Source organism: Rhea pennata, chromosome 4, assembly GCF_028389875.1.
Source record: "Rhea pennata isolate bPtePen1 chromosome 4, bPtePen1.pri, whole genome shotgun sequence".
In the NCBI taxonomy this organism is placed as follows: Eukaryota; Metazoa; Chordata; class Aves; order Rheiformes; family Rheidae; genus Rhea; species Rhea pennata.
This window is the reverse complement of record NC_084666.1, coordinates 50578765-50591941: the sequence shown is the minus strand read 5'-3', so window position 1 is coordinate 50591941 and position 13177 is coordinate 50578765. Positions and strand designations below refer to the sequence as shown.

General features: G+C 36.5%; 1 protein-coding gene across 1 annotated transcript in view; it reads right to left on the bottom strand.

Moving 5' to 3' along the window:
- Nucleotides 1–13177, bottom strand: part of FREM3 (FRAS1 related extracellular matrix 3) — a 50140-nt gene that overhangs the window by 12852 nt on the left and 24111 nt on the right. Inside the window, 5 exon segments of the mRNA XM_062574944.1 lie at nt 1047–1211; nt 1838–2035; nt 3257–3466; nt 5690–5839; nt 12804–13055. Coding sequence (XP_062430928.1) covers nt 1047–1211; nt 1838–2035; nt 3257–3466; nt 5690–5839; nt 12804–13055 — 975 coding nt within the window.

The window sequence follows — 13177 nt, the reverse complement described above, 5'->3', positions numbered from 1 at the left end:
ATTGTCTATTAATCTACTGGATTTATTAGTTGTCTGAAATGCTCAAAGTAAAATGCTTTGGAAAAGTGGATTTCTGATAGATGTTTGTAGCTTTTAGTAGAGAGAGAATACCTGGTCTCATGGTTTTTGCTTTAGTGGAATCTAGAGTAGAATATTTAGAGATAAAATATATTTAGTTTTTGAAGAAAGTAGTTACTTCAAGAAGTTATTTATTCTAATGCTTTGCCTAGGTGTAGGATAAATCTGTTTTTCTAAAATGACTCTCCACTACCTCTAAGGAGTCTATTTTACGTCATTACTGATTTTTTTTTTTTTTACCCACATAGTTTAATATTTTCAGATGCACAGTCTGCACACTACTGCAGACTCTGTTACATTCCTGTAAGTTTTATGAATTCCCTTGGAAAAGTTTGACCCAAAGCATCTATAATTCTTCCCACTCAGTAAAATTTAAGATATTCTTTTGTAAAAACAACATATACAAAGCAGTAAATGGAATGGAAATAAATAAGATGATTTCTATTCACATTATATCATTGAAAACAGAGCCTGGTGTGCATTCAGAATAGATTTAAAAGGTGGCAAATTCAGAGCAGAAAAATAAAACAGTTGATAGTCTTTCTAGGCAGAATCTTTTGCTACAACATATTGAAGAGACTACAACAGTAGCGGACTAGTAGGATCCATAAAAGGACTATACAAGGGGTGCTTACTTTTTAATATCCATGTATACAATGGAATTGTACAAACAATTATTGGTAAAAAACAAAAACAAAAAACAAAAACCCCACACAATTCAAGAGATTTGCTTATCTCTGGAGTAGTAGGCTGCCAAGTTCTAATTGTTAGGCTTACATATAGATGTCCCTTCCAGCTAAGTTGTTCAATAATTGTCCACTCCAGGTGATTTTGAAAAACTTGGTACTGGGTGCTTTGAAAACCACTGAACTGAATATTGAAAGGACTTGCTCCCATTTTCCCGTTTGCAGCTATTGTTGCACCTTTTGTCCAGAACACATACAATGAACATCAAACATAAAACTCACTGTCTTCTTCATCCTTAATCTTGATAACAGTCTCTTTCTGATCCCAAATAGAAGCACCAAAAGTAGAATCACTTGTTGGTGTTCCAAGCACTAATCGGAATTCTTCCTCCTCCTCATAAATTGCATCATCCTCCAGTGCTACCACACAAGGCTTCTCAGTTTCTCCTGCAGAAAGGTGTGAAGGAGTAGAAAGACATTATCTTCATGGGAACACAAAACCCTAAAATTTAAATCAAAAAAAAAAAAAAAAAAAAAAAATTAAAGGACTTTTTTAAGCTCCCCCCTAGGGGAGAAAGAAAAAAACAGTCTCAGGAACATTTAAGCAGGGACTAGTGCTGGGACTGGAAACAATTCATTTTTTTTCATTTTTCTGCTCTGTTTGATTCAGTCTCCCCTACAGAAAAATCCCATGACACTCCACATTTGAAGTTAAGAAGCATCTCCTGTAGCATTCACCACCGTGTTGCATGACAAAGAATCTGCTGCTCTGACTATCCCCTGCTGAAGGCACTGGATCAGTATTATTCCTGTTTATTCTCATAAGAGTTCACAAATATAGCAGAGGAAGTTCTTTAGGATCCTTATTCTCTGCCTGTGGCTATAAAACATCTGAAAGTGCTGCTGTTGCACTCACAAAAGTATTTGTTAAATCCTGTGGCTTCTTCTTCATTGACATTAACTGAACTAGAGTGATGCCTTCTAGAATAACCTAGAGATTTAGCTCTTATTTATTACCAGATTATTTTTTAGACCAAAGTAACACATTATTTTCAGATTTCAGAAGAACTTACCTGGGAGAAACATCACTACAGAGTCATCTGTACTTGGCCTCTCCTTGTAGTCCACCATAACCTGTGCAGAACCCTGGCACGTATAACAACGCACTGTAGATTTATGGGTAACGTCACCTCTTCGATAAGTGACGGCCACCAACTGTTCATCTTTTCCACTCCTCCTGTACAGTGGTTCTTTGAACTGGACTTTGGGTACCGACAACAGAACATGTTAAGTAAGATGAAAAGGATCCTCACACGTAGACAGAAAATATTGACCGCATTCCTTGATTAAAAAATAAGTGATTTTCTTTAACTTAGTATTTTATTTGCAAACCTCTCATAACAAATTGAAGAAGGTTCAGATATACAAATTCTTTTAAAACACACACTTCGAATCTAGATGAATTCAAATATTTTCCTAGTCTACGGTAACTAATCACTGGCCTAGACGATACTAATTTTGCCAGTCTTCTCATAGGTAGCCGGGTTTGGGTGAAATTTTTAAAAACAGCATTTGAGCCGTGTCTAAGCAGTGGGATTATTTTCTGTGAAGTAATCTCTTTTATTTTTGATGCAGAGAGGAAAGGAGTGCACAATACCATCATGGCAAAAAAGGGGTGATGATCACACTTCTGTTTCCACTAAAGTCACTGTCATACTTTGCATTGACTTCAACAACTGAGTATTTCAGAGTGAAAGTGTAACTGTGCTCTTCAGAGTTCTGGTCTGTTTGAGAACAAACCATTTAAAACAATATACTGTCCTTAGGCCTTCAAAGTGCAATAAATTTGCAGAAACCTGAGACTGTTAGGTGTCTGGTTGTTATTTGGTCAGTATTGGAAAACATCTGAATGGCTCTGTGTTGAGTGAGGTTTACTTTTAAAGTTTTATAGGTGCTTTTTTTTTCCTTCTTTTTTTAATTGGTCTTGTAAAAGAGACAATAGAGCTTCATGCAACAGCATGAGCATTGAGGCCTGCACAATTACTTGAAAAACTTAGGTCCTTACAATTTCTAGTATTCAAATAGTTATTGCAAATAAAAAATTTTCATCCCTGTGGCTTCTCTAGCATCAAAATGAGTATTCATTCAAATGAATACACTTCATGCACCAAATATGAACAAATGTACCTCTAGCTCATGGTACAGTTCCACTACAGCATTAATGTACTTTTCCAAAACAACTTCTTTAAGTACAGAATGAGATAGAAGACAAGTAAGAATAAAGAACCTGCACTATGGTCCAATGTTCCCACTTCAGGTGTACAGCACAGCACTATAATGTACTTAGGGGTAAAAAATATATCTTAACAATTATACACATAGTAATTTACACTACTACCAGAACAGTTCTTCCAAATTCTGAGTGCACTTAAAGTATATATATATAAAAAAAAAAAAGGCTTTAAAAACTTCTCCCCCCTCCTTGATATTACAGTCAGTAACAGTGTCATTGATGAAGACAGCAGTTTTGCTCGGCTCTCCAAGCACTGCGTTCGTAGGCATATGGAGAACTAGTTCAAACCTCTCTGCACCTTCTAGGATAGGTTCGCCCAGATCATCAAGGATGATCACGCGAAACACTTGCATGTTGACTCCTGGAGTAAAATCAAGGTTATGGCTAATGCCCACGTAATCAACTCCAGTTGTGTGCAGGGAGGGGGGGGGAGGGGGAACAAGACTTGTAGGGTCAGTTACTGCTACACATTAATATTTACTTTTACACTTGTGAAATGTGTTTGCAACTGTTGTCTATTGCTGTTCTGAAGAAAATTTAGTTTAGATTTTCTGTCATGGGCAAATAAAGTTAGGAACAACAAACATACAGTGAAAAACACACAGGTATGTGGATCATTATTTACACTTTATACAGTCAGTACAATTAAAACCTGTTTAATATCCCTTCACACTGCCAGAGTAGTCGGCTACAACCTTAATAAAAAAAACACAACAGGCCCAATGTCCACAGCAATTCAGCCTTTCCTCTCAACTCTGTACTGCTTACATAAGATTTTGCTTAGCCATTTACCTTTGAAAAGAGCAGGTGCCTGTCCACAGCCCTATCCTAAGGAAAACAGTGTCTTGCACAGTAGGTCTATCACTGAGCTCCATTACTAGTATTTCATCACTAAAACAATCAGGGGCAGCTTAAGTGTATGCGAAAGCACCTAGAATGATTTTTTTTTGAGAGAGAGAGGGAGACTATTAACTGTACTGGAAAATGTACATTGACATCTCTTAGCTGAGATTCTCACTCTTTATATAATTCTGCACTCTGTTTAACCAGACTGTTGTGCCACATCCTCTTTTGAATGTTCTATTTGTCACCTGCGAGTAGTGACAGTAATTCTTTTCCTTGTCACTGTACATTGAAATTTACATACTTAAAAGCAACTACACCTTTTTATTTTACACACCTTTAATTCTAGAAAATCTTACCTATTTGTTCTGTTCTGCAAACTTTTCCTTAAATTCATGCACATATTTTGCATCCGGGTAACTGCTTTCTACAACTGCAAAATCTTACACAGATACCGTAATTCTTGTGCAACTTTTGTTCTTTTCTTAATCAAGTATTGTATGCATGTGTTTCATACAGGAAGATATATTTTGCAAAACTCTACAAGTACTTAAAATTAGGAAAAGATTTAAGGAAAACGGAACTTTTTCAGAGATCATGACTACCTGAATAGAAAAGACTTCGGCAGAAACTTTTCCAACCACAAATATGTAACTAGAAATGCAACATTACTATGCTGTTTCACACACAGAGAATCCTATGGAACCTGATCTCATTTCTTCACCTGAATAAAGTCTTCACACATCCACCCTATATGAAGTCTGTTTTGCTAATCATGTCTCTGTTCTTCAGTAACTGCAGTCAAATTCCGTTTCTCTGTATGTTCATTATAAGTTAAATAATTGTTCCTTCAATCATATATGCTACATTACTAGCTCCTATAATTCCTCACTGTTATTTTGGCAGCAAAACTGATCATGTATCACATGTATTAGAAAAGAAAATTTTGCTTCCTACTTGAATAATATGAACATCATGGAGGTCTTACTAGTCTCTTGCTGAGAGTCTATCACCAATTTGTTGGGCAGAACAGAGGAATTCTCATTAATACAACTAAATTCCGTGACACTCTGCAGCTATAACTGCTCCTTAGATTTAACTTAACAGCTAGCAAGTTGAGCAACACATTTAAACATCACAGTAAAACCATAACCAGCCCAAACATTTCTAAAGTCTATTAAGGAAGAAGTCCTTGCAGTGGGGTTGAGAAACAGAGGGTGTTAGAGATGGTCAGCAGGTTTTGGGTATTTTGGATCAAGGTTAAACAGAGAAAACTCCTGGAGGTCTCACTGATGGCTATCTTGCCAGAAGCTCTTTCCAAGTAACAGAGGGATCCTAGAATCTCAGATATACCAATTTTCACAGATGAAAAGAAGCTATCTTGGCTAATGTACTGACATTGCAGGCAACTGTGTATTTAGGCTGCAAATTCAATTTTGTAGCAGGAAAGCATACTGCTATAAAGGCAATAGTATCGCTCCTTTATTCCAACTGTTTCTCCCACTCTCTGCCATCAGTTAAGTTGTGAGTAGATTCAGCTTGAATCATTTTTCCCACATCAATTGCACAGTCTCCGTCAGTCAGTGAGCTTAGCCAAATCATTCTTGTCAGACAGGACACACACAAATGTGTCATGTTTTCTACCTGACAAATCCATTGCTGATGCCACCTACTTAACGTTCGCATCCCACACTTATCCTGAAGACAAAGAGTGCATGCTGCCAGGTATCCCATTTTCACGCACACACACTCAAAAGCAATCCGAACATCCATTCTACGAGGAACTCGCCCTCTGCTGACACTGGCTCTGTTTTTCCGGAACGCACGGTGACTGAGGCAGCTTTGGACAGGTCTGTTCCACTTCTCCAGACAGGAATCTCCACATAGCCAGCACTTTCATCCACTTGATGTGCATAGTCACTGAAGTACAAAGCAGGTTCTAAACATGGTCAGAAATGGGTATAATTTTGAAAGAGCCTCTATTGGCCTGCTCTTGTTCAGACATTCTGATGTTCAAGGCATATAAAATGCTCAGACTCTATAGCCAGACTTTTAATGCGTTAATGGCTACCAAAAAAAAAAAAAAAAAAAAGACAGACGACTAAGCATTAGCAATTTCTCCTGAAAATCCCATTGATATCTACTGTCCACTTACAGAAGTGATATCATCATGCATCTGCTTAGCACTTAACATAAGTTTATTCTCATCCTTTTTCTTTTAAACCCACTCTTTAAAGTAAGTAAAGTGATATACCTCTGTGTTTTTGATCTTATCTGCAACTTACAGAAATCACTCACAACTAGCTGTTTAGCTTTCCATCCAAAGTATAACAGCCATTTCAAAAAATAGGACTATGCAGCCTAACAGAGACATAACACATGGAATAGCTCTTCCATTATATTTAAGTAAAATAAGGCAGAAAATTACTTAAAACATACTGTAAAAGGAAACATATATCTCTATTTACTTTCTTCCTTATCCCTAAAAGATAAAAGCAGTTTGCAGGATTTAAGGGATTAGAAGTTTGAGTTTTTAAGTTGTTGTCAAAGCACATGCTGACATGGACGTGGCAGATTAAAGGGTTACAAGCTATTTTTCTGTTCAGTCTGACAAACTGATTTTAATTCTTCATAGAGAATACAAAAAGTTGCACAATCCAGGTCATGGAAAAGGTCAGTGTTAAATTGGGCTTAAGTCGACCCTGTTGTTTGGCACACGAGATCAAACATCACAAGACTTTCAAACTAGTGCTAACTTAGCAGCCGTTCTGAACGCCAGCCAGGAAGAAAGAAGAGCATGCTGGAGAGCGGTTATACCTCCTGCCTTTACTAAGGAGCCAACAGAGCCTGCTGAACTCCATCCATGGCCTCCTTTGCTTTTGTCACCTAGACAATAGCAGTCTCTATCTCGCAATCAGTGTTAATAGAGCTTAGGACATTTTCTTCCTGCGTTGCACATTATTACTCATCTATATTAACACGATGCAGAGAATATTTCCAATATCAGGGCAACATTATCTTAGCACAATAGTCAGCACCTTTTTTAAACTGAACCACTGCTGCTACAAAAAATCCTGGCACTCATCTAATATTCAGCATTTCTATTGTGCATCTTGAGGAAATTCAAAGAACTGTGAAAACTTTGAAAATTAGGATTATTATTTCCTAGAGCTAGAGAAATGGAAGCTTAGACTAAGACACAATGGTCTATACAGAGTTTTTAATCTGTGGGCTTTTCTGGAGCTGAGTTTATGATTGATCTTAAAGCCAGTTTTACAGAAGGGCTAAACAATTTCTGATGTCTCAGTATGCTCAGTAAAGCATATTAAAAACACATTTTTTTTCTGATTAATGTCAAGCAAATCAGTAATTAAGTGCCTCATATTAGTAATAATTTTTGACATTTTGGATCTGACCTTCCAAAAATTAAATAAATATTCCTTTCACAGAATCTGTAAGTTTGGAAGGGACCTCTGGAGATCATCTAGTCCAACCTCTCTGCTCAAGCAGGGTCACCTACAGCATGTTAGACAGGATCACATCCATCCTTTGCAGATCGGGGAGATATCTAGCTAAGTTCTTTTCCGAGTAGGAACTGCTCAGCTAATTGAAAATTTCATATTTGCCTAGAAACACTATCTGCACATACACATATGTGCATGTAATTTTGCTTTTCCAAGTAGTAATCCAATGCAAATTTTTGCCACCTCACCTCTCCAATCAGCAAATCAATTATTTGACCCACGCTATCTGGAGATCTTTTTTTTTTTCCTTTTTTTTCCTTTCTTTTTCTAAACAAAAGTAAAGATTGCAAGTGTGTGTCTGTTTTTTTCATAAGTAGTCTTTCAAATTATTTAGTATTTGAGGTACAAGTTTTGAATCACGCTGAATCCCATTTTGGCCATTCTTAACTTTCCAATAGAACCCCAGATCATCACACTGCATGAGAAAGGTTCCAGGAACCTCCAAAAGATTTGGCATTTCTTTACTGTTGTCACGATAGATGAGATTTTTGAAGACGATCACATCCTGTTACCACTGGCTATGTACCTTTTACTACTGAAGGCTTCTGCAGGTGGTGGGGGGAGGAAAAGGATAGTAAATATCCAAACATATACGTCTTCTCATCACAGCAAATGGATCTATAAGTAGGTAGTTTTCTTTATCTTGCATAAAGCACAGAAAGAGTAAATTCTGTGCAGTCAATGGCAACACTTCAGGTTATATCAGAGTCACCGGGACCAGATTTTCACTCCAACTGAACGGGCAGGAAATAACTGGGGTCCTTCCCAAAGGCATAATAATCACCAGCATTCTGACGATTTGGACAAAAGCTGTCAAGATTTTCACCATGCTTCACAAAGATGATCACTATAAAATATTTACTTTGGCAAGTTTAATCAAGAATCATTGTAATTGCTCTCCTCTTCTTTCCCAGTGTGTCTCCTCTGCCAAAGGAATTGTCCAAAATACTGGATTTACTTAATATCAGACTGGTTATTTTTCTCTATTTACATTTGAATTTGCTTTCAAACATCAACAGCCCATTCAATTTCACCTGGGCAGCTTGAAAATCATCTTGAAGTTTAAGAAATTAGGCAGCTCAATTTTATGAAGTCTATAGTAACCGTCTTGAGCTGGGCCTTTAAATGTCAGCCTCCTTAATTAGGAGACTTTTTCTTCCTCTTAAATGTTTATATTGTATCTGTAAGTATATGGGCTGCAATATTATTGTAGCTTCAGAAGTCAATGCTGCTCCTTTTGATAACAAGCTTTTTGTTTTGAAATGTGACATAAGGAAATGCAAAAATCAGTCATATTATTCTTATTGCACTCAGATTTCCTATTTATATTATACTCCTTGTAGTTTGTCATTCTAAATCCACTATTAAGTTTTTTAGAACTTTCCTGCAGAGAGCACTTAAAATGGCTAATGCAATGATCCAAATGGGAATTTCCCAGTCTTACTGTTTTATCAATGAAAAATACTGCATAAATGAATACTTTTCTTCACTTCCAATGTGTAGATAAAAAGATTTTAAAAAGAGTAAGTATTCATGTAATTTTTTTTAGTCATTCAAGTGAACATCTTTTCCATGTTAATATAGTACAGCTCAAAGACATTGCTCCTTGTATATTGTGACCAGTTGAATATTCAATAGCATTTTCTGTGTCTTCAGTTTCTGATTGTCTAATCTATATACAGCCACTATTCCAAACACAGCTAGGAATAAAACCATCAGTTAGGAGTATTAAAAAAAAAAAAAAAAAAAGTCTGCTCTTCGAGGAACATGACACCTGTGCCACAGTTATTATAGCGATTTAATCACTCATCTCTGAAATACAATCCATACTTGTTATGCAAGCCAAAACAAAACCTTTGTACCCTTTATAAAACTGGCACAGGATAACTGGAGAGAAGGATAAGCCTATACAAAATATGTTTGTCATGTATCAAATACACCGGGACCTAAACCGTCAACTGAGATAAAGCCAAATATTTTAAATAAAATTATTTCTGGAAACAAAACCAATATAGCAAGGAATGAATAATTGAGTTACATTTTAACATTAGCGACATTAGTGGAATACAGAGAAACTCTCAGGAAGGGAGCAGTTGTACTGAACTTGCACTTTTCCCTGGTGTTTTAGACAAAACCACAGAAAATAAGATTTTCCTTATATCAACTGTACTAGAATTTTGTTCAGCATATTCTTTTTAACATGCATGTGAAACTGATGCTGCAGCAATGTTTTTGATGTTGCTTCCTATAAATATTAGGTTAATATTTATCACACCAAGAAGTGAAGAGAAGTAGCAGCCTGGAGTGACATGTCATTTTTGTACACATTTATTGCTAATGGGTTGAAATCCTCTGTATCTCAGTTAAGCTCAAGGCAACCCTCATTATGCTCAGTCCCATAAGCATTATAACTTATCTCCTGAATATAGCATAATAGATTTATGGTATAGGCACATTAGCATACAATTCCTTTTCTGTATTGCTCCAACAGCTGGAAAGGGGTCACGAGCTTGCCTGTGAGAGAGGTGGTCGTCCAGAAGCCATTAGAAGATTCAGTAAGGTACTGCAGCTTTGTGTGTTGTACTGTACATGACATCTCCAGTTTTACTGAGTCTGACAAGAACCTGTGATTTGCTACATCGATCCTTGCAGGTGAGCATGGCATCTACGTGACTAAATGGCCACAGTTCACTGCAGAAAATTGTCAGATAAAAAGCTAACAGAGAACTCAGGAGAGAATATCCTTCTCAAGAACCTCTAGAGAACTACTTGTCTTTGGGATCATTCAGAACTAAATATTCTCTCCTCTAGGAAGAAAGGTTAAAGCATCCTCTTACTCTTTTCTCTAATCCATGCTTTAACCCGGGTTGCCTTGTCATGTAACTCTTGCAGAGGATACTCAAATTTCAACCAGCTTCCCTATTTACCAGTATCTACCTTGTGGAGACCTGCACTATCTTAATCCTGCAGAAACTTCTCTTTTTGTTCCTGAATAGTCAGGCTAAATTGATTAATTTAAATTTCATGACCATAATTTTTTAAAAAATACATTAAGTTTGCCATTCAGGTATGTTTTAGCAGGAACTTCTAACAAGGGAATACATATTAAAGACAGGCATCATATTTTGGATTTCAAAAGCTGATGTACTAAGTCAAAAGAAATAGGGAGCACCAGAAATTACTTTTCTTGGCTTGCAAACTAAAAAAGAAAGCAATTCTAAAAGCAGAGGTCATTTGTGTATTTATATTCTTCTTTTCTTTCCCTTTCAGGACAGTTAATAAAGAAACCACTGCTCTAATTACCAACCATTTAACTAAGAAAGCAGAATGGCATCCAAGCCAACCAATAACCTTTAGTAAACATTGGTAATTTCAGTTATGAAATGTAATAAACTATTTATTTAAAATCAAATTATTTCTTTAAAAAAGGTTTAAGTGTTTGCTCAGCCTGAAAAGCAACCAATTTTCTATTTTTTTTTTTAGAAAAAAATAGATCCTGAAACCTGTTATACCCGTGACACCACTTAAATCCACAAGCAAACAGCTAATGTGGATTTCTTCTTGCTTACAAAATCACAAGTTGTTTGCACTTCTTTCTTCAAAGCCCTTTCTTGAACAAGCAGATCCTTTGTTCAGCTAGACACAGTCAGACAGCATGCTCCCATGTTACAGGAAAATGATACAGAATTTGGAGTTTACTGCTACAGGACCAAGAGCCTATGACAAAGCCTGTACTGTTCACTGGTTTGGAGAGCCCCTAGATCAAAGGGGCTCATCATTGTCTTGATGACTCGCTTGGGCTTTTTTTGCCTAAGTCTTGAACAAACATTTTCCTTCATTTAAATGTCACCGTGATGCTATCAGAATGTGGAGTAATAATTAGCTTTAGAGACATTTAAGTTTTAAATCTTTTCATCCACTAAGTTAAATGAAACTGGTGACTATGAAGACTCTTGAGACATGATAATGACTTGTTTCTGTTTTCCATGCGCATGTAAATAACGAGCTATGAATCTTCACCTGAGACAGTCTGTGGAAGACCTCTGTTTATGACAATGGAAACATTATTTCAACAGAAAACTTTGGGACTCTTCCTATATAAACTCTGTCTGCTTTAAGGAATTCCTTTACACATGCTTCTCAAGCCATATTTCAAGGTTTGATCAACGCCTTCCTCCTCGTAAGGCACAAAATATATTGAACTTGAGTGGAGATGGAAATCGGTTATAATAAAGCTAACCACAGCTAATTCAATATTAATTTATACTCTTTATGGTCAGTTATATCTGTACAAATGACTTTGGAAAAATATAGGATCAAAACAGTAATATTTTGCATTTTGCTTTCCTTTTTAGGGTTACTGGCTGGCTAACACAGGATTATTATTATCCTTCATTACGTATTTTTTAAAGTCTCTTGATTTCTTTCTTTCTTTCTTTCTTGGGGGGGGGGGGAGTGAAGGACAAGAGGAAAGAAGTAATGTTACCAAGGAATTTAAAGCTGCAAAACATAACAGTGACCAACATGGCACCATGGAAATATAGAGCAATAGTGTAACATAGCCTCCAGATTCAGTTTGCATTTGCACTTGCTGCTTTTTCTCCTCAGAGGGCTCTCCTCTCCTCAGTGTTAGAGGCATCACAGCTCAACTCATCATGAATAATTTGATCAAAGGATTCTGCAGATACACTTACACTCCGTTTCACAGTTGTGCTCGCTTCTTTTCAGCCAGAAAGAGGCACTTTCCAGCTTGCTACTTTTGCTAGGACTAACAATTAGAAGCATCCCAGGTTTGGTCTGCTCACCTGTTAAAATAGTGCCCTTTAAAATGGACTACTACTTGACCATTACAATATATCATAGCTTTGCCTAATCACAGTACAAAACTTTAGCCTTACTTTGTGCAGTTATATTCACAAGATTGGGTTAGGAAAAAAAAGGCTTAGATTCTGTGAACCATTCTGTCACGATTCCATGATTCTGTGAGAAGCACCGGAAGATGCAGAAATAAAGAAGTAGTAGTATGAGGCTAAATATATGACTTTTCTTCTTTTAATATTATAATATTATTAAATCTTCAATTCAGTTCTGTGTAAAATGGTAAGATTCTTATTCCTACCTTTTAAATGCATTTGTCTTGACATGCTGGGAATCAAGTATCCATGCCAAATTAGCCTCTATTATCTAATTCTACTCAGATTTACACTCTATCTTGAATATAGCCCACGTTTGTCCTGCCAACTTTTCTATCGAATGAGCAAATCATAGATATATGCTTTCTCCTATTAAAAAAAAATCCCACAGTGGAAGAAAATATTGATCAGAAAAAATTCCAAAGAGAAAAGTCTCAGCAAAACAAACACAATTCTTTGTACTCACTATCATCTGTGTCAGCCAAGATCACTCCTTCAGTGCTTGGGAATTCAGTGCCAATGTGGCCTTCCACTGGCATGCTCAGAGACACATTGAAGATCTCATCTTCCTCATAGAGAGAGTCATCGATAATCATAATATGATAGATTTTCTCAGTCTCATCTTTATTAAAGTGAACAATGCTGGTATGATCTTCAGGATGGGAGATGTAGTAAGAGTATGACAAGATGGTAGATGGAACTGTGCCTGTAGCAGAACCTATAAGGAGATAGTGAAAAAACAAAGCAAAGGGACTCAGAGAAGTTAAAAATGATATATAAATTGCCTGCAAAAATCACTTGTTCCAGCTACTGAAGTCAGTAGAAACTCCTGCTGACTAA